This window comes from Mobula birostris, chromosome 7 (assembly GCF_030028105.1).
Source record: "Mobula birostris isolate sMobBir1 chromosome 7, sMobBir1.hap1, whole genome shotgun sequence".
Taxonomy (NCBI): Eukaryota; Metazoa; Chordata; class Chondrichthyes; order Myliobatiformes; family Myliobatidae; genus Mobula; species Mobula birostris.
The window spans coordinates 145,898,382-145,921,596 of NC_092376.1; the positions used below are offsets into that span (position 1 = coordinate 145,898,382).

Genomic DNA, 23,215 nt, shown 5'->3' on the forward strand with positions numbered 1-23,215 from the left:
CAGTTCCAAAAACGGTTTCATCGTCTCTCTGTTTAAATTCGTGTGATGAAGGAACAAAGGATAGCCAATGGTTATTTAGGTGATGACCTATATAAGCACATCCAAAAGCTGTTCAACTAGTATGGCATAATTGATCAGGTTTAATTTTTAAATCTGAACCCAAATTAAAGGGACGGTGTTGAAAGGGACAAGGAACTGAGCAAGGATCTCACAACAAAGAACAGCAGTGAACAGCTGGGTGTCAAAGTCTATGGAAGGAAGTTAGGAGAATGTGGTTGAGAGGGAACAATAAATCAGCCATGATTGAATTGTAGAGCAGACCTGATGGGCTGAATGGCCCAATTCTGCTCCTGTGTCTTGTGGCCTGAAGTCCTAGACTTCCCTCCCTAGCAACGTGTATTTTACCCCACACCTCCAGAACTGCAGTGGTTTAGGAAGGAATCATAGCCTTCTTAAGGGGAATTAGGAATGGGTAATCAAATGCCAGCTCAGCCTGTGAATCCAACATCTCTAAAATGAATAAGAATAGTGTTGCTTGAGAATTGGTACTGAGTTTCCTTTTGGTATATTGCAATGATCTGCGCATGACCATATAGGCCATCACTGCAAGTATGAAGATTTAAGCAATGTGGAGAATGGAGACCGATCTCAGAGGGCTAAGTGGAGACTGAGGAAAGGGTAGATGAATGGCAAAGAAAACTTGACACAAAAGAAGAAGGTTGTGCTTTTTGATAGACAAAATATGGGGAAAAAATACATTACATGCAAACGCAGAAAAGCGATGTTGACCATTTACAAATCTCAGTATAGGACTGAGCTGGATTATTGGATCCAAATCAGAGAACTACCCTTCAGCAATGACATTGGGTCTTGTGGGGAGGGCAGAGGAAAATTACTGACAAAATGGAGTCTCCAGTTACTTGGAGCAATAAGATGTTTTTGAAATGGGTAGTACTGGGGGAGAGATAATGGGTGTGTTGAAAATCAAGAAGCATTTTCATAAAATAAATTTGGGGGGGTCAGTAGTTTCTGAAAGAAAAAATTGGTAGTCAGTAGAGTTAACGTGATTGGCAAAAGAAGTAAAGACGATGAGGAAGACTTCTCAATCAGAAAGTTGATGTAATTTAGGATATACTGGCTAAAATGGTGGTGGAAGATTGTTCAATAATAACATTCAAAGCATTGTGGAATAACACTTGAACATATGCAAGACATTAGGGAAACAAATCTAAGTGGGATAGCTCTTTGAAAGCAGGCAATGCAGCCATAATGGGCTGAATAAACTTCATGCTGTATGATCCTTGGGATATTTTTATTAGTATGTATTTATCCTGGAATAATGATTTTGTAGTTTGCTGTTTTAACAATTTTCTTTTCAAAGCTTTTATGGTGTTCATGTACTTTTAAATGCCCTTTGATTTTAACTCTAGTCATTATACATTGCATTTCTGAAGACTATTTGTGCCAGCCATATTATGATCAATTCTCTTGTTGCTTTATCTTTCAAGCAGACAATCAGTAAATAGGTAGTCATCCATGAAATCTACAATTTAATGGCCTATTCAGAGAAAATTGTGATGTTTGGATATGTCTGAAATGGTTCTGCAGTTTTTCATTATTTTCTATTACAATTTTTTTTGTTTAAGATGCTGAAAATCTGAAATAAAAACAGAAAAACACTTGATGTACTTCGAAGGGTCATTTCTGCTTTTGTCTTAGCAGAGGCTTCCTGATCTGCTAAGTATTATATTAAACGTCTTTTTAACTTGGAAAATCTGTCTGACTGTTTCAGTCTTTCCAAATTATTTTATTTTTATATGTACAGTACTGTGCAAAGGTCTTGGGCGTGTATATATATAGAGAGCTAGGGTGCCTAAGACCTCTGCACAGTACTGTAGCAATTTCATGTATTGCACTGTACTACTGCAAAAAAAACAAATGTCATGACATATGTGAGTTATGATAAACCTGATTCTGATAGGGTCTCTATTGTGCATTGAGTGTGGGAAGGGGGCATGGAGAGGGGAATTGTGGTTGGGAAAAGAGGAAGGGAGAGGGGAGGGAGCAGGAAGCACCAGAGGGGTATTCTGTAATGATCAATAAACCAATTGCCTGGAATTGTGACCTTGCCTGGTGTCCCAGGGCAGGCAGTGTCTGCACCTGCGCCAACCACCACACCCTCCACTCCTGGCATTCCTTCTCTACCACCTGTCCCACATCCCTCCTGCATTCCACCATCCTTTGCACTTGCCAACTTTACAAACTCACTCTCTGCTCCACCCTGAAAAACCCTATGTGCCTAAGACTTTTACACAGTACTGTTCATTAACTTTTAGTTCCATGTTAACATTTAATTTTAGGTCGTAATGCTCTAAACTACAAAGATCAAATGTAAAAATGATGGAATTTGCAAAAATATTTACAGCTATGATGCAGGATAGATATAGAATGAACGTCAAAAAATGCAAAACCATTTTATAATACATTGTATGTATTTTAAGATCTAAAATTTCTCATGTTATGCTGTCATCAGAATTTACTTTTTGCCTGAATGAGAGTCAGAAGATTTTTGAAGCTGGAATTCTGAAATGGAAGTAGAAATTGCTGGGACTACTCAGCAGGCTAGGCAAGTTAGTTTTAATTTGTGAGAAAGTGGAGGAGTGATGATTAGACAGTGGGAATATCTCTGAGAGGATGAGGTCAGGTTTGTTGTATGATATGCTATTTATGAAGCCTTCTGGTTGTAGTTTAATAAGAGCTGTTAGAGAGAAAACGACTGCAAAACAGGTCTGTTTATTCCTGCTCTCTGTTTGTATCAAATCTGACCAGTTGGTTATCCATGTGTGATATTAACTCAGCTTTTTTTCTCTGTGAGGACACTTCTTGATCTGTTAGGAATTTCTAGCATTTTCCTTTTAGTTCCTGTTCTTTACAATGACTCTGACTTGCATTTAGTAGCTATTATATGCCCCTTTGATTTTTCCTTCTCTAATTTTCCTCGTGTTCTGCCAACGAGATTACTTCATGTAGTGTATCACCATGGCAACACTGTCCACACCCTAGCAGAGACATTCCTGTTGACCCCTTTTCAATTTTAAATTAATATGTATTTTCATATTTCTAGTTGGACCTGAAATATTACTTTCATTTCCCCTTTTATTGTCTGTCCTGCTGAATATTTCAGGCCAATTTCATTATTATTTACTATCCATGACTGATTGAGATATCTATAGATCTCTGGAGATATTAATGGACTGGATGTTTCAACTGTTGGATGAACCAGCGTCACTGTTTTAAAAAATTGCATTACTCATTTTATGCAGAAATGAGACACTCTCTGAGGATCTTGAATCTTTGGAACTAGTGGTAAAGTATTTGAAAGGAAAGGAAGAGAGAGGCTGACTTGATAGACAAGGAGTAAAAAGTTACATAGGTAGGCAACAATGTGTTGAGGTTACAATCACTCGAACCATGACCTGATTGAATGGCAAAGCAGGCTCAAGGAGCTATGCAACCGATTTCTGATCTTAATAGATAAATTTAAAAAATGTTCACTTAATACTCTGTAGACTGTCCTTAAGCATGGCTATAAGAAATTACAGCCTGTTTATGTCTGTATTTTGCTTACATTTCAGATAAACTGAACCAACCATGTTCTGAATCCTGGAGCAACACACAAAGTGCTGGAGGAACTCAGCAGGCCAGGCAGCATTTGAGTCTAGTTGAAGGATCTAGAAACATGTACTATTTCCTTCCATTGATGCTGCCTGCCCTGCTGGATTTTTACCCGTACTTTGTATGTTGCTCCAGATTTCAGCAGCTGCAGTCTCCTGTGACTCCATGCTCTGTGTTAGGTTTTGCAACTCCAGAACAGGAAAACACGAGTGCCAGGAATGAGAGTCTTAACTTTTTTTAAACTTGAAGCAAGGCACGTGCGCATCATGTGGTGGAGTCATGACGTATGCAGTTCACATATTTTTCCATATACCCCATAATGAGTTATTTCAATGAACAATAATGCGAAATCAAACAATATATTTACAATATTACTCAAATATTACTGTAATATAAAATACACAATGCTCTGGATCCTATATCAACTGGTAAGCAGTGCCATCAGCTAAAATAATACATCGTGAGTGTAAGTATCATTTTGCTGATGCGTTCAGTGAGTAGAGGAGTTCGAGTCAAGAGCAACTGAGAAAGAAGGTGGATTTCTTGAGCTTGGAGGATTTGGTACTTTAGTCTGTCAGGTTTAAGTGTGGTGGGAAAAGAACTGGAAACTAATTGGTGGGGGTGGAACACTGTAGGGAGAGGGTAGGATCCTGATTGACTTCTGATCGGTAGTTGTGGTCAGGCCAATGAACAGTGTTCGTGGTGTATGCATTTGCGAGGTGAATGTACCCATGGGCTAGGGAACATTTGTGGGCTTCAAATAGCAAAGCTCATCAAGGACTATATATATAGAATCTAAAATGATCATTCATATAGATCTGTCCAAGTGTTAGATTTCATGCCCTCTTGATATGAGAGCCAGATCCTCCAAATTTCATTGGAGCAGGCCTCCTGTTCATTGTAGTCACATCATGCCAACAAAACTGAATTTTGTGGAAGCTGTGTCTAAAAATGTGTTGTACACTGTATAATCACTGCATTTGTCCAGCTTCTTATGCATGAGGACTTAGATGTAATTTACAATAGGCACGCAATCACTTTTAGATGATACATTTTACTTTAAAAATCTGTGCTTAGCTTGCACAAACTTTGTACCATACATTAAAATACAAACCATGGCTTTAATATCTTTCTGCATCTCTTGGGGTAAAAAGTAAATACTAGACAAATATTTTGAGACAATCGTCCGTTAGATTTAAGTGTCATCTTACAAAGAAATTTCCACAAAGAATGACAGATTCTGTTGATCTTTTTTTGAAAGGTTATGTTGCTATTTAACTGTGTCTAAGAAGCAACATGTTTCCCATGATGGGGGAGTCTAGTATGAGAGGGCATGACTTAAGGATTGAAGGGCACCCTTTCAGAACAGAAATGCGAAGAAATTTTTTTAGTCAGAGGGTGGTGAATCTATGGAATTTGTTGCCACGGGCAGCAGTGGAGGCCAAGTCATTGGGTGCATTTAAGGCAGAGATTGATAGGTATCTGAGTAGCCAGGGCATCAAAGGTTATGGTGAGAAGGCAGGGGAGTGGGACTAAATAGGAGAAAATGGATCAGCTCATGATAAAATGGCGGAGCAGACTCGATGGGCTGAATGGCCTACTTCTGCTCCTTTGTCTTATGGTCTTATGTTTTATTTAATTAAATGATTTACCCCTAGTGAAGGACAAAGAATGCATTAAAGAACCTGTGTCCATTATTTAGGACTCCCAGCACCCAGGCCACGCCCTTTTCTCACTGTTACCATCAGGAAGGAGGTACACACTCAGTGATTCAGGAACAGCTTCTTCCCCTCCACCACCCGATTCCTAAATGAACATTGAATCTTTGGACACTACCTCACTTTTCTTTAATAGACAATATTTCTGTTTTTGCATGTTTTTTAAAAATCTATTCAATATACATAATCATGTTTCTTTATTATTATTTTTTCTCTCTCTCTCTGCTAGATTACATATTGCATTGAACTGCTGCTGCTAAGTTAACAAACTGCACGTCACATGCTGGTGATAATAAACCTGATTCTGATTATGTCATTCCCTTTGTCTTCATCACTCCAAAGAAAACAGTATTAGCCTATCCAATCTATCCTGGACACTTTAGCCCTGCAATCCAGGAAACATTCTTGTTCATCTTTCCCGGACCCTCTCTAGTTTAATTGCATCCTTCCTCTAACGTGAATTGCACCCAAAATTTTCAAGTGCAATCTAGCCAACTTTTTGTACAATTGTAACATGACATCCCACCTCTAACATTTTGGCTGAAATAGGTCATCAGCTAGACTACTTTTTGTTTACTTGGCTGAATTGATGAGCCATTAGACATTTTGAAAAATAAAGAAAATAGGTGTACTGTATAGATTTTGGGAGATCACATCATTAAAGGGGCAGTGGAAGGAAGGGTAAGCAACTTCAAGTTCCTGGTTTCAACATCTCGGAGGATGAATCTTGGGCCCAGCCCACAGATGCATTCATGAAGAAGTCACAGTAGTGACTTTACTTCAAGAGTTTGGGATTTTGCATATTATCAAAGGCTATTGCAAATTTCTACAGATGTGTGGGTGAGAGCATTCTGTTCACGGCACAGGCTGATACGGAGCCTCCAATGCACAGGACGACAAGGTGGTTGTAAAGGCTTGTAGATTCTGCCATTTCTATCACAGGCTCAACCTTCCCCATCATTGCAGTAATCTTCAAGAGATGTGCCTCAAGGTAGTGGCATTCATCATGAAGGATCCTCAACATCAGGGACATGCTCTCTTCTCGTTACTACCATTGGGGAGGAGGTACTGGAGCCGTCTTCCCATCTGCCATCAGATTTCTGAATGGTCCATGAACACTGCCTTATTATTCCTCTTTTGCGGTATTTAATATAAAGTGATAATAAAACTGATTCTGAATGTGAACATCATGAACAGTTAATAAGCCTGATCACCCCGGACACTTTTGAGTGAAGGAATGAGTCTTGTCCAGTTGTTTGTGTGGTTCTTTGAATCCAGCTTACTGTCTGTTATGAGGCAGCACTTGTGGTGGTCCAAGCTAAATGCTGGGAGCTCATAGTGCAAAACTTGAGCCACATTGGAATAAATTAAGATGTATCCAATTGGCCAATGATCTGTGAATAACTAAACATATGCTATAATTTGCAAATTCAATGTAGAAAGTTTCAGTAAATGAGATCAAAGAGACATCTTTTAATGCTTTGTTGGGAAGTAGTTGTCATTGGCAGTGCTGTACTGTTCATCTCCGACTTCTCATGAACTGAGGAAGCAATTAAGAATCAGTGATAGTGGGGACTGGAATACCAGGAAGGGCAGACAAATAAAGATGACAGATTTCTTTCACTAAAACTGATGGATTTTTAATGATAGCTCAGGGTTTTATGATTATCATTATTTAGTTTGGACTTTAAAAAAATCCACTTTTTCAAAACTTGCAATGATATTCAGTCGTTGGCAGGAATTGAAGATGTATCTCTGGATCAGTGGTCTAGATTCCCAGGTGGTATATCTGTGACCCAACATCAAGGCTGAGGCACCGACAAAGTAATTGCAAGACAACTAAAACTCAATAGGTTGCATAACCCTTTTTAATAACTGATATGCTTTCCAAAGTTTTAATTACACCACTTGATGTCAGCAGTTAACTGAAACCAAGGAAAGAAGATATGAGCATTAATTTTGTTATTCTGTAATACATGCTGAGGAAAATCAATTGTAAAATGTGCTTTGAAAATCATTTTTATACTGACAATTTTGACAACAGTATTTTGGCATTAATATTGGATTTAATATCTGTCAATATAAGTTTGAGGTTCATACTATAAAGTGAGGTGATGGAACTTCAGAGACAATTTGATAACGCTGGTCTTCCATATAGACTCCTTGCACCCATAAATTCCAGTTTTGTTGTGCAGTACAGTGGTACAGAGATTCACGTTGCTGTGTTAGACCATAAGATGTAGGGGCAGAATTGAGCCATTTGACCCATTTCTACCATTCTATCATGGCTGATTTATTATCTCTCTCAACCCCATTCTCTTGCCTTCTCCCTGTAACCTTTGTCCTGACTGAACAAGAACCTATCAATCTTTGCTTTGAATATACTCAATGAACTCGGCCTTCACAGCTGTCCATGGCAATGAATTCCAAAGATTCACCACCTTCCGGCTAAAGAAATTCCCCCCCATCTCTGTTCTAAATGGATGTTCCACTATTCAGAGACTGTGCTCGACTCACCTGTTATAGGAAACGTCCACTCTATCTAGGCTTTTCAATATTCAAAGTGTTTCAGTGAGATTCCCCTCCCCCCCCATTCTTCTAAACTCCAGTGAGTACAAGCACAAAGCTATCAAAAGCTACTTATATGTTAACCCTTTCTTTTCTGGAATCATTCTCGTGAACCTCCTCTGGAATTGCTTTTCTTAGATAAGGGGCCCAAAACAGCTCTCAATATTCCAAGTATGGTCTGGCCAATGCCTTATAAAGCCTCAGAAATACATCCTTGCTCTTATATTCTAGTCTTCTCAAACTGAATGCATTGCATCACATTGCATTGCATTTGCCTACCTACCATCGACTCAACCTGCAAGTTAACCTTAGGGGAATCCTGCACAAGAACTCACAAGTTTCTTTGCACTTCATTTAAAAAATTTTCTCTCCATTTAGAAAATAGTCTATCCCCTTATTTGTTCTACCAAAGTGTATGACCATACACTTCCCTACATGATATTCCAGTTGCCACTTCTTTTCCTACTCTCCTAATCTGACCAATTCCTTCCCTGCTTCTTCAACACTACCTGCAACTCCACCTATCTTCGTATCGTCCACAAATTTGGCCACAAAGCTGTCAATCCTGTCATCCAAATCATTGACCTATAATGTGAGAAGAAACGGTCCCAACACCAACCCTGCAGAACACAACTAGTCACCAAAAGCTAACCAGAAAAGCGACCCCCCCCATTCCCACTCTTTGCCTCCTGCCAGTCAGCCAATTTTCCATCCATGCTAGTATCTTTCCTGGAATTTCATGGGCTCTTATTTATGTTAAGCAGCCTCACGTGTGGCAGTTTGTCAAAATCCAAGTAAACAACATCCACTGTATCTCTTTTGTCTATCTTGTCTGTTATTTCCTCAAAGATTTCCAGCAGATTTGTCAAGCAAGATTTTCCCTTAAGGAAACCATGCTGACTTTGGCTATTTTTATCATGTGCCTCCAAGCACCCTGAAATCTCATCCTTAATAATGAACTTCCAAAATCTTCCCCTGGTACTCTCAAATTGCAGATTCTGACACCAGGTTCAAGCCTGATCTTGGGAGCCTGGTTAGCTTGTGGAGTTTGCTTGTTCCCTTGTGATTGTTTCCCTGTTTCCTTCCACATGCCAAAGACTTGCTGGGTAGCAGATGAAATGGCCATTCTAAATTGTAACTAGTATTGGTGGGTGGTAAGAAAATTGGGGCTGGGATGAGTGATAAAATGTGATTGAAACTGGATAACTGATAGTCATTGTGGATACATTTGGTTGATTCTAAATCAAACACTTGTCTTCGAGAATAATTAATTTGACATTTAAGCTTGTATTGTAAATTGTAGCGATTGCGATGATTTAAAAAAATTAATGGAATCATTCTATTCTTTGTGGAAATTTAATTAATTTTGACATGACCATTGAAAAATTAACTACATTTTCAGTTCAAAATGCTTTGCAATCTTTAATTTATGTCAAGAAAGTGGAACAGTTTACATCATCCATAGTGTGATTCACTGGTGCTTGGACAATGATTTGAAGTTTGAAAGGCCAGATCTACTAAAGGCCACTAGCATTTACAATGGTAACTACCAGCACTTATGGGCCTGCCTTATGAGTAGATGGGTAAATGGGTGAGGTTACCTGCTTGTTTTCCATTCACCTTCTCAGCATTCAAACGGGGAACGTTGTGGCAGCATTGAATTCCCATTAAAATTCTGTGTCACAGTGGATATCAGCAGTGCTTTTTGTCAACAGAATGATTCTAATAGTGATTGAGTGCTCTTGTAGGGTGGAGAGTAAACAGTTATTGGAGATTGGAGGTGAATTCAGAATTTGGGTACATTCTGGATTTTGCTATTGAATAGTATATATATAAAAAATGGAAATGCATTACCACTGAATCTGCCCAGTTTGACTTTGCATCAGTATCCTCCAGTTATTTTGAAAGAATGCATACAATTTCCTCTGCACTTATTTGCATTTTATTTTTCAAACAGAACATTTGAAAAAGCGGCTGGAGGAATATCTGGCACAGTTTCCGAAAGTCAGAATTATGCGAACTAAAAAGCGAGAGGGTTTAATTCGCACACGACTGCTGGGGGCCTCAGCAGCAACTTCAGACGTATTAACTTTCTTGGATTCTCACTGTGAAGCCAATGTTAATTGGCTGCCCCCGTTGCTTGGTAAGAAATTTGTACATTCTGAGCAGGTAATAAATGAAGATTGGTATTTGATTGCGATCTCATATTCACTAGTTGTAGCTCTAAATAGAGTCTAGTTTGTGCACTTTTGAATAAAAAGCTTTTGTATAGCATGTGTGTTGCTGCTTTTGTTAAAATAGGATCAGTACATTAAAATAATATCACTATTTTAAAAAAAGGAAAGTCAATAATCATGGAGAATGGATTAGAAGAAAAGTTCTAAAGTGTTGATTCAAATTGCTAGCAACTTTAGTTTGATGTATGCCTTCCTTCTCCTTGAAGTTCTGCTGGAGAACAGAAAAGTTAACTGTTGAAATCATATCACAATTGTTGATCTTCGTTATGTGAGAATCATGTTTGAAAAGTATGATGGCTTTATTTATTACATGGCCGATCAACACTGTTCATACTTAAAGAGAATAGTAGGTTACTGGTAACACACACAAAATGCTGGTGGAACGTTACCGGTTTTCACTTCATCGATTTCCTTCAATTATACTTAGAATAAACTTTTTTTTTTCATTGAATACACGTGTTTATTCAGTTATTTTCTTTGAAAAATAAGTTTTAATTTGAAATATTATTCTCTTCAATTTTTCAGATAGAATTGCTCAGAACCGCAAAACAATTGTGTGTCCCATGATTGACGTTATTCACCATGACCATTTTGGATATAGTACTCAGGCTGGTGATGCTATGCGAGGAGCATTTGACTGGGAAATGTATTATAAACGTATTCCCATTCCACCAGAATTACGTAAACCTGATCCAAGTGACCCCTTTGAGTAAGTTTGAGATGTTGATCATCCACAAGGATAGGGAAATTGTGGTAGTTAAATGAATAATCTTTGAGATCCTTTTAACTTATTTTACTTTTAATCAAAATCTAGTGCTTTTTTTCCTTCCTGCACCTTTCTTTATTATGTAGACTGTGCTAAAACATTATTTTAAAACAGTAATTGCAAATTCAAGTAACTATTGTTCTTATTTTATTAATTCTGCCTTCCATATGCGACCCAATCGGAGTTCTTTGGGAGAGCATGGATGTTTCCTCTGTCTTTAACACTCCTATGCAATGCCACACCAGGTTGCCTTTGCCTCCCGCCTGACTGCAACCCACTGGTGGCAGGTTTCTTTCACTCTGCAACACAGCCCTCCATCCTAACATTGTGTATTCTTTGTAGATTAAGATTCTAAGATGCTGTAACGCCGAATCAAGCACAATGATGCATTGTGCTCATTTTCACCTTCGTCCGCTTTATCCATTCATGGCTTCCTACTCCTGCTTCACTAGCTCCCGTGACATTGGTTGCAGGGGAGTAATGGGAGAGGGAAAAACCAGGAATGGGAGCCTCCTCACCACAACAGGTACAAACATAAGCTGTCAACAAGCCACATTTTCAGGAATAGAATAGTATTCTTGCTGATCAAGGGGTTTATGTTTGATTATGTTTGAAGGGATTTGGGTTTGAGGATAGGACATGCCCTCTTATTGCTGCAATCAGGAAGGAGGTACAGAATTCTGAAGTCACACACTCAATGATTCAGGGACAGCTTCTTCCCCTCTGCCATCTGATTTCTGAATGGATATTGAACCCGTGAATTTACTCACTACTGTACTTCTTTTATTTCCATTTTTTTGCACTACTTATTTAAAGCTGCAGGGGGTGGCAGGGAAAGAGATGTACCAGGGCTAAGGGAGCAAAACATCATGAGGGGTGGTCTGCGGCTGATGACCCAGGGGCATTGTTGGAGGTGTGGCAGGCTGCAACGCCATGCAGGAAATAACATCTTCCTGTAAATTTCATTGAACTATATTATTTTTTACTGTATTTCATTTTTTAAATCATCTATTATCATGTATTACATTGTACTGCTGCCTCAGAGTTAACAAATTTCATGGTAAGTGCCGTGATTTTAAACCTGATTCTGATCCATGGAAAGGGCCTGGATTTATGAGGTAGATACATTTCAAAATTGCAAAGCAAGCAGATTTCTTGGTACCTCAGTGGTCCCTCTCCTCCAACTTGTTATGAAAGGGATCTCTTCCAGCCTGGTGATCTTTCTGTGCTTATTGTGCACTCTGTAACAGCATTGCAGTGTCATTTAGGCAATGGGTGTGTGTGCTTTAGTGAGAGTGAGTGCGATTCAGCAGCAGTATAAATGACTAGTACTTAATAGTAAGTACAGTAGAACTCATTATATTCAAGATAGATCTTTCATTGTTGTGGATATTACTTTTGGAGCAGAGGATATGAGCCGATTCTCCTCTTAGTGCTTGCCCAAATGAGCTTACTGCACATCCACCTTATCCTGTTGACATGAATACTGCTTTCTTTCTCCTTTTCAAGTATTGTATATGTCTGTTCAACAGCAATCCGTTTTATTTTGAATCTCCTTTGCAATTTCTGTCCCTGTCCATCTCATGTTTTCAAACCCTTGTTTGGTTTTTTAGTTTCTAAATCCTTCTCTCCCAGACAGAAGTGAATTACCCAAGAGGGCTATTGTGGCTTAGTTACTAAATACATTTAACACAGATGTAGATTAGACTTGCAGGTATTAAGCAAAGAGAGGATATTGAGTTAATGTGGAAAACAGACACTGAGGTAAAAGGTCGGCCATGACCTTATTGAATGGCAGACAGAAAAAATAAGTGGCCTATTCCTCTTTTTCTGTTTCACTTCTTTCCCCTTCATGATTTGCATTCTTGTCTGAAATTGTATTATGTCTATTTACATATTTCTATAGAAATGATCTAAATTAAATGCATTAAATCTATTTTTAATCTTTCCAGATCACCTGTTATGGCTGGTGGTTTGTTTGCTGTTGACAGAAAATGGTTCTGGGAATTGGGTGGATATGACACAGGTTTGGATATTTGGGGCGGAGAACAGTATGAAATATCATTCAAGGTAAGCTGTATACCATGATTTATGAATGTATTTGTAATGATTAATTGATTATGATGCAGTTCCATTCAACAAAAGGTCTTTTTTCAGCATGGCTAAATTTCAATCTTTAATCCAAAAAGGTTTAGAACTTGTATTCAAAAATTACATAATTTTCCCCCAAATATTGATATTTGTGCATTGAGTTACAATGTTAGCTTTATCCCTGAAATCATCTGTTTATTTTCATTTAAATTACACAGCACTCAAATGGAATTTGTATAATTGAAATATACAACAACTGGACATTGTGAATTATCATGAACAACAAATAAAATCACTGAATGTTTACAACATAGGAAGAAACCATTCAGACCATTGCTTCCAAGTTGTGACTCTTCCAGAGAAACCTGGTTCGTTGTTTATAGCCTTGGAGAAGGACAAATTTATCTGATTTCCTGAAGACCAGAGTGGAACCTGCCTCAATTGTGTTTGCAATTTCCAAACATGTAACTAAAAAAACACTTTATCACAGCTCGGTTAATTCCTATCTCTTTTATGTTTATACCACTGACACCTAGTCTTTGACCCCTCCACCAATGAGAACAGCCTCCCATTATCTACTTGTAAAGACCCCTTATCTTTTACATTCTATCAGATTTCTCCTTGGCGTTCTATTCTACAAAGAAGACAGGCCCAGTCTCTCCAATCTACTTTGTAACAATTGTCTCTCAACCAAGGAGCTGATCTTGTACATCTCTTGTCTGCTGCCTCAGTATCCTTCCAATGATGAGGTGATGAGAATTAAGCACAATAATCTAGCTGTGTCCAGCTTAGTTTTTTTTATAATGGTTCAGAGTGACCTATTCGTTGCTTCTATTGGTAAACCCCATAATTGTGTGTACTTTTTTCTTAATCAATCTGCATTGGCACTTAGAATAACTTGAGTGCCAAATTGAGTTCAGATCCCTCTGCTCTTGTACTTCACTATCCACTTTAAATGTAATCTGACGCATGCCAGCCCACTGTATCAAATTATTCTATATCTTGCTGCAATTTTTGCCATTCTCTTTGCAGTTCTCAGTACTGCCACGTTCTATATCATCTGCAAATTCAGCAACTGTGGCTCGCACCCCCAAATCTAGATCATTAATAAAGATGAAGAGAAAACAATGTCCCTAACATTAGTCTCATGGGAACATCACCATACATCTTTGCTCATTCCAGAGAAACAACTATTCAGTTTGCAGTTTGTTGCTCAGTCAACTTGGTACCATGCTATCTGTAGTGTTTTATAACTCCAAAACATTAAAACTAATTGAAAGGAAAAGAGCCAGGAATAACTCATGTGTGTTCTTAGTTTTAACTTTAAACAAGCTGCACACGTATAACATGGTGTCATTATGACGTATGCCACTTAAGTACTTTTACATATAACCTGTAATGAATTATTTAAACAAACAAAGAATGATTAATCAACAACATATTTACAATATTACTGAAATACTAAATACACAACACTCCTTGCTGCTTAGCTACCTTTCCTGACAAGGAGGTTCACTCTGCTCGGCAGGTGAGACTTGTGGCTGTGAAATAATCTCAGGTTCTGAGGCCTCCTCTGTGGAGTTTGCAGGAAATGTCTCTGGAACTGCGAGAAGTGATTCTGACAGTTCTGGAGTTAATCTTCTGGATGTGTTGGCATCCCAAACATTGCAAGACAAGCTTCGCTGGACGATGTGGAATAGAGTGTTTGACGTCACCATTTCCTTTATCTTTTGGAGAGCCACCTCACATTGCTTTGTCCATTGCCATTTCTACCCAATCTGAAGAAATGAGTTCAAGAGGACGAGCACCGTAGCCAGGTTCAGCAGGAACCTGTTAGAGTAATTGACAAATCCTCAAAGCTCCACAACTATGACATGTCCTTTGGCCTTGGGGCATCCACCACTGCTTGAATTTTCTCAGCACACTTGTGTAATCTTTGTTTGTCAATGTGTGACCACAGTAAGTGGTGCTTGGTTCAAAGAGTTCACATTTGTTGCGTTGTGCTCTGAGCTCCTAATATTCGAATCTTTTTAACACTGTTTTGAGATTTTGGGGATGTTCCTTGTTATCCTTACCGGTAACAATGATATCCAGGTAACACTGCATGCCTCGGCAGCCTTGCAGCACAGTTAAGGACTCCCCTTCCTTTTGATTCTGCTTATGAAACCTAAAGCATTCTGCAATCAGCAATACAGAATCATAGAAGTGCAATCAACAGTTCTAAATGTTCCTGCATTGCTTTCACAATATCAGCAGAACTCGTTTTGGCTAGTTTGGTTGGCACAGCCAAACCTCTAAACAAACTGTGTGCCTTTAAATGCAATGCATTCAGCAGAGTTGGCACTCACTTCTCATTGGCAATTTTTTTTTTGCTTAAAAATATTGCTCAATTTGCTCTGTATACATATTCCAGTTATATTTTGCGCAATCAAATGCATCAGTCCTTCCGTGGTAGCCAGCCATTTCTGCTCTTTCTTTATTTATGATTATTATGAACCAGTACTCACTGACTCACTGTTCATGAACTTGTGAATTAATGTTTCCTGCTTTTTTTTTTCACCTCTAATGTTTTGCTGCATTTTTAATTAACTCTCAACATCTCTAGATTCAAAGCCAGTAGTTTAGCTCTTTTGCTACTGATTCCCAATAATTAGAAAAAGGCATGACATATGTAGATACGATAGATTGCAAGAACTATTGTGGGGTGTGTCCAAAACAAGAGGATATAAGCTTAAGAAGAGTAGGAGGTTTAGAAGGGATCAGTGGGAGAAGTTTTTGTTTACACAGAGTGGTTGATATCTAGAACATGCTGCCGGAGACAAAGGCATATTAGGCTACAGGCTCAATGCAGGCAAAATGGGAATAGTGTAGGTAAATACCCTGGTCAGTATTGATATGGTGGGGCAGAAGATCCATTTCTATACTGTGTTACTCTGCCTCTGTAATAGACATGGAATTTAGATCCACTAGATGGTGACCTGTTTTTGTCCTGTAACATGTATGCAACTATGTGATAACTCATTGCAATAGACCGTTATAAAAAAGGTATAAATAGATTTACAAGATTTGAAGTGTTGGCCTTGCATTTGGATTATTATTAACATTTCCAAATTCTCTATGGCAGTGCGTTAGTTACACTGCTGACTTTTATTTCCTGGTGTTCCTTTTACAAATGTTTTCTCTGTGAGTTAATAGGTGAGCCAAGTGATGAAGCTGTATAATGTATATGCCAAAAGGTGTGTCATTCATTTTATTACAGTTGCACGGAACTCATTGACTGGGGTGAATCAAGGGCAACCTTAGAGGCACAACAGTTTCAGTTATCACATTTCATACGCTCCATGGTAGTCTTTCCATTGGGTTCTGAACATATGCAACAACTGCTTCTGTAATCTTCAAGGCTTTCAAACTACTGACTTATGTGTAACAAGAAATTTACCAATGTTAAAGGTTCAAAGGTTCATTTATTATCAAAGCATGTATCCCTATACGACTCTGAAATTTGTATTCTCCGGATAGCCATGAAACAAAGAAAGAACATGAAAGTCATTCAGAGAAAAACATCAACCTCCTCCCCACCACCCCGTACAAAAAAGAATGACATCCCGATCATCAATGCCCAAACCCCCACACAAAATGGAACAGGAACATCGACCCCTTAAAAAAAAACAATCCTTCCTCCAAAAATCTAACAGAACACTAACAGAACATCAATTCCCAAACACCCTCCCTTGCACAACAAAATGGAAAAGGAACTGGCGATTTTAAAAAAAAGCACTGAACATAAAAACCGTAAGTCTGAAAAAAGTCCACTGTCTATAAATGCAGTAGTCCAATCCATAAACGCTAAACCACAATACCATCCTTCAGTAGCATTGTGACTAATCCTCCTTGGTCTTTCGACTCTTTTCCCTTCCTCAATCAGCATGTTCCCTGACCTATTGCCTTTCGACTTTTTCCTGGCAGTGCCAAGTCCATTCAATGCACATTTTCAAATTTTAATCATGTGTTCCCTTCTAATTTTCCCGATGCTTTACATCATCTCACACATACTTTATGAATTCTTCTCTACTTCCTCTACTCATCTTTTTAATAATCAATTGCTAAAATAATGTCAGAATATATAACTTATAGGAATTTTGTTAATTCTGTAGGTCCAAATGCCATTAACCCTCAGTACATCATCATCTGAAGACCATATTTTGCACTAATCCACTTTATAAATGGTCCTGGATGATGGGGGAAAAAAATTAAAATATCTTTAATTCTTGAAGTAGAATTCATCAATGAGATTATAATTGAAGTGCTGAAGGTCTGCATTATGCATATGGTTTCATCTTGGCTAATGTTTGATTTACACATTTTAATGTGAATGGGGTTTTAGGTGTGGATGTGTGGTGGACTGATGGAGGACATTCCTTGCTCCAGAGTAGGGCACATCTACAGAAAGTACGTTCCCTACACCTTTCCAGGTGGAGGTGGCTTGCCTCGAGTAAGTGATTTCTCTTTACATTACATTATTTTTGATTTTTAACATTCCTTCCTAAAGAAAGCCCATGTATATGATGGTTTAACGCCAAATTGATATTTCAATTATCAATTGATTAAATATATTGGTAAGCTTGCTTAATATTTTGGAAGAAGATAGAAATTCAGTGCAAAATAAAAGGTAATCTCCCGGTGTCAGAAGGTTCAAATAATTAAAGATAATTAAAATAATTAAAGTATCTTTTATCAGGTTGAAGTGTCTCAACCCGAAATGGCAACTACTGTGTTTCCTTCCACAGTTGCTGCCTGACCTGCTAAAATTCTTCCAAGCTATCTTTTATTTTCAGTCCAGTATTGTTGAATATCGGCATGAAGAGTAACTAGATCTAACATAGGGAAGAGTGTATATCTGTAGACAGAATGGGATGAAAGGTGGGTAAAGTTAGTGATGTTAGCAAGGGAATTTTAAATTTGAAATGTGTGGCTTCATTAACAAAATTTGAAAAGCATGGGTTTAAGAGAAAACTTAGCAAAAGTTCTTAAAAGAACATAAACACAAGAGATTCTGCAGCTGCTGGAAATCCAGAGTAACACACACAATCTAGCAATCTGGAAAAATCTAGCAGGTAAGGTAGGGGAGGAATAAACCGTCAACATTTTGGGCTGAGACCCTTCATCAGAACTCACTCTGTTGAAGGACTCAGTCAGAGGACTGTTTAATCCTCTCCGTAGATGTTGCCTGATTGACTGAGTTCCTCCAGCATTTTGTGTGTGTTACTCTTAAGATAACAAATCGTTATGCAAAAGGTGGTATGAATGTGGACTTTTTTCCATAAACAATAGCAGAATCTGTTTTTTGTTAAATAATACATAGGTCCTTGCATGAGATTATGACATAGGAAATACACCAGGAATTGATTCACAGCCCTTGAGTCTATTTTGCCTTGACTGATCTGGTATCTAATTTCCTGCCTCATTCCTCTGTTAGCCAAATTTGAATCTTAGAGTTGACTATACAACCTTGAAAATTTTTAACTGTTTTTGAAAATGTTTATGAAATTTAAATAGGAGAGTGAAATCAACTTGTTAAGTTGAGAGGAAAATTTAATGGACCTCATCTCCACTTCAGTGCTGAAACACAATGATCCCGTACTGTGAATGTATCACACCAGGAAGGAAAGTGGGGAAAATAGGATTTGAGAAAAGAAAAACTGTTGATGTGCTCGTTGGTTTTACTCGCATCAAAAACATTTATTGTTGATGTTACACATTTCACTATCGGTTTCATTCCCTTGCCTAGCTTCATTACTTTATCTTATAATTTGCAATGAATTTACAGGTTGGAACATATTATTAAAACAGTAAAATGCACTTTCTTTGGCTATTGGAACAAAAGGTGGGCATAAATTGCAGCCTCCTACTATTTGTCCTGAAAGCAAACTACTAACAACAGATTGTTTCTACTTTTTGCCTGTACATAAAAAAAATAGCAACTATAAATATTTTTTGTTTATCTTATTGTCATCCAGTTCAGTAAGATCATACTGAGTCAGAAGGAAGTGCCCTACTTGGCACCAGAATCTTTTGGTCTTACACTGTATATCACTGCATTGCATAAAGGAGGTGTGAATAAGCTATGAAAAGTCATTGACTTATCCCCAGCAAGTCACACATAAGTCTTCACGGTAGCATAGTGGTTAGCACAGCGCTTCACAGTTCAGGTGACCAGGGTTCAATTCTTGCTGCTGCCTGTAAGAGGTTTTGTGTGTTCTCTCCATAACTGTGTGGGTTTCTTCCAGGTGCTCTGGCTTCCTTCCACAGTCCAAAGGTGTACCAGTTGGTAGGATAATTGGTCATTGTAAATTGTCCCATGATTAGACTAGGATAAAATTGGGGGATTTCTGCGCAGCATAGCTTGAAGGGCCTATTCCGCACTGTATCTCAAAAAATAAACAAATAAATACTTTATACTTTATTGTCACCAAACAATTGATACTAGAACGTACAATCATCATAGTGATATTTGATTCTGCGCTTCCCGCTCCCTGGATTACTGGAATAGTCCACTTGTATAAGTATGGAGTGCAGTGGAAATAGGGTTGAATGGGTGGTGTAGGCATCCTAGAACTGAGATTTCCATTGTTACCTGATTTTCCATTGTTACTTGATATGGCTCATGTGTGATTTCTGATTGAAAGGGTCCAATAATCCATTTATTTTAAAGGAACAGTTTGTAAAGGACAGAAATTGCTGAGCTTTCCAGTAATATTGACATGATGTGAATGAATTAAATATGAAGTTGTGTTCTTGATGGGAACTGCAAAATCCAATTTCCCTTATCATGCCACTAGAATTATAGATCCTGTGAAAATGTGGGGTATGTGAAGTATTGAGTACATGCTGTGTAGTTGAGAGAATTAAGCAATGAATTTAACCTCGTACAAATCTTTCTCCAAGGCATTTACGGTATCGAGTGTTATCCAGTATAATTGTGTAAAATGGACCCAGTAAGAAAAAGAGGGCAATTGGATGTCTGTGACTAGTGTTGTTCACTTTGGTGCTGGGAGCTAGAGCTGGTTTGTAATATTTCGTAACAAATGATTTGGATGTGGATGTCCAAAGACATGATCAGTAAGCTTGCAGGTGATATAAATATTGGTGGATTTGTTGCCAGTGGGGAGGGTAGTCTTAGAGTACGGGATGTCATCATTGAGTTGGTGGAATAACAAATGTTTTGCCTTGATAAATGTGAAGTGATACATTTTGAAAGCATTGATATAACTTAAAAATTTGGTACTAAAGCCAAATTTGTTGATTAATTTTAAAACTATCGTGAGCCAAATGGTCTACTCCTGATTCAAATGTTCCTTGGATTTTCTAAGCTGCCCATAAAATAAGGAAAATTTGAAGGTTTTTGTGATAAATCTGTAATGTTTAGAAACAATAGTCCTTGAACTCCAAACATTTGCCAATTCAAACCAATAAAAATTCTGGAACTGAAAAAGGTGCTTGAAATCCTAAAGTAAGAAAGAAAATGACCAGCAGGTCAGACAGTATCTCTGAAAAGAGAAACTGATGAAAGCCTCAGACATGAAACATTAACTGTTTCTTTCTTTACAGATGCTGCCTGATCTGCTGAATGTTTCCAGCTTTCTCTATGTTGTTTCAGAAGCTACACAAACATTTTTTTGCAAATAGACTTTTTGTTAAACATGCCAATATTTCAGAAGCTGTGTTTGGATTACAGAATTTGAAAAGGGTTGCTGAAGTCTGGATGGATGAATATGCTGAGCACCTCTATCAGCGAAGACCAGAATTCAGACATATCGCTGCTGGTGATGTGAATCAGCAGAAAGAACTGCGGAATTCCCTGAATTGCAAAAGCTTTAAGTGGTTCATGACTGAAGTGGCATGGGATTTGCCAATGTACTACCCACCCGTGGAACCTCCAGCTGGAGCATGGGGTGAGGTGAGTTGGCTGAAATTTGTATATAAAAAAGATATATCTACATTTACCTGAGAGTGTTGGCAAGTAGTTGAAGTATTTGAAATTCCACATTGCCACTTCATTGGTACCTAGTATTCCAGTAAATGAAAACTTGACAACTATGACTTCAGCTTGCAGTTCTATAGTGGAAACTTTTAACCTGAACAGATGATAACGTCAGCAGCAACACATCAGTATGGTATACTGATAAAAGAGCAGTTGTGGTGAACTGAACGTGTACAGCTGAAGGGAATTCAAACCTTGGCAAGGAAAGCCACCGTAAAACTGAATCATCATGCCATAGACAGTGAAGTCTATTAGGCAGCAAATGTTAATAGACCAAAGAGAAAATCTGCAGATGCTGGAAATGCAAACAACACACACAAAACGTTGGAGGAGCTCAGCAGGCAGGCAGCGCCTACGGAAAAAAGTAACAGTCGATATTTCGGTCTGCGACCCTTCGGCAGGACTGGAGGAAAAAAAAGATGAGGAGTAGATTTACAAGGTGGGGGAGGGGAGAGAGAAGCACAAGGTGATAGGTGACTGGGAAGTTGATCGGTAAAAGAGATACAGGGTAGGAGAAGGGGGAGTCTGATAGGAGAGAAGAGAAGGCCATGGAAGAATGAAGAGGGAGGAGGAGCACCAGAGGGAGGCGATGGGCAGGCAAGGAGATAGGGTGAGAAAGGGAAAAGGGGATGGGGAATGTTGAAGATGGGGGCATTACTGGAAGTTCGAGAAATCGATGTTAAGAGAATTTTTTTTTGATTTTCCTAGGGTAAGGGATACTTAAAGTAAGGTTGCTGAGTTAAAAGGGGAAGGCCATGAACTTGTCACATGAAATTGTTTCATCAACAGATGAGAATGGAGCTAAAGTGAGAAAAATAAAGATATATTTAAAAAATTAGGCAAGGGTGATTTTTCTGGTGGTTCAACTAGCTGGCAGCATGGAAGGAGTTAAAACTATTAAGAATTGAAAATTGTTAAAAATAAATTTCAACAATTTAAAGAGGCAAAGTAAAAGTAGTAAGCAACAATTGAAAGGACGTAGGTTCCACTAAGTCACAGATACCTATGCCAGCATATGACAACCCCAGTCTTGTGAAAAGCTCAGATGCCAGAAAAAAAATACAAAATACAATTTTAACACAATTTCTGCTGAAAATGACATCCTGTTTTGAAATCATTACAAAGGTAAATTTTGTAATTTACATGACACATTTTTCATCAGATTCGCAATGTTGGCACTGGACTGTGTGTGGATAGTAAACATGGGTCATCTGGCACACAGCTGAAACTAGATGTATGTATCAAAGATGGTGAAGATGGACCATGGTCTCATGAACAGGCGAGTATTTCAACTTCATAAAAGACCAGGTAGAAATAATAATGCTGTTTATAATTCTATTTCTTAGTTTCCACTTCCCTTTGCTTCTGCCTGGTAAACCTTTTATTCTTTTGTTTCTTGTAATCTATCTTTCCACTGAAGCTTCACTGTCATTCTGTTGATGGGATTGAACTGCAGGTTGACATTGAATATAATAGGAGCCACTAAGATTTGCAGGCTGCATTTTTAAAGAACACTGTGTCAAAGGACACTGAAGCTGTCTACAAGAAGGGTCAGAGCCGTCTCTATTTCCTGAGGAGACCGAGGTCCTTCAACATCTGCCGGACGATGCTGAGGATGTTCTACGAGTCTGTGGTGGCCAGTGCTATCATGTTTGCTGTTGTGTGCTGGGGCAGCAGGCTGAGGGTAGCAGACACCAACAGAATCAACAAACTTATTCGTAAGGCCAGTGATGTTGTGGGGATGGAACTGGACTCTGTCACGGTGGTGTCTGAAAAGAGGATGTTGTCTAAGTTGCATGCCATCTTGGTCAATGTCTCCCATCCACTACATAATGTACTGGGTGGGCACAGGAGTACATTCAACCAGAGACTCATTGCACCGAGATGCAGCACAGAGCGTCATAGGAAGTCATTCCTGCCTGTGGCCATCAAACTTTACAACTCCTCCCTTGGAGGGTCAGACACCCTGTGTCGATAGGCTGGTCCTGGACTTATTTCACAATTTACTGGCATAATTTACATATTACTATTTAACTATTTATGGTTCTATTACTATTTATTATTTATGGTGCAACTGTAACGAAAACCAATTTCCCCCAGGATCAATAAAGTATGACTA

At 38.4% G+C, this 23,215-nt stretch overlaps 1 protein-coding gene across 1 annotated transcript in view; it reads left to right on the forward strand.

Annotated features, from left to right (window-relative positions):
* Positions 1-23,215, forward strand: part of LOC140200485 (polypeptide N-acetylgalactosaminyltransferase 10-like) — an 84,743-nt gene that overhangs the window by 51,932 nt on the left and 9,596 nt on the right. The window contains exons 5-10 of the mRNA XM_072263880.1: positions 9,919-10,104; positions 10,724-10,907; positions 12,917-13,034; positions 17,440-17,547; positions 20,791-21,012; positions 22,259-22,375. Coding sequence (XP_072119981.1) covers positions 9,919-10,104; positions 10,724-10,907; positions 12,917-13,034; positions 17,440-17,547; positions 20,791-21,012; positions 22,259-22,375 — 935 coding nt within the window. The remainder of the gene's footprint in view (positions 1-9,918; positions 10,105-10,723; positions 10,908-12,916; positions 13,035-17,439; positions 17,548-20,790; positions 21,013-22,258; positions 22,376-23,215) is intronic.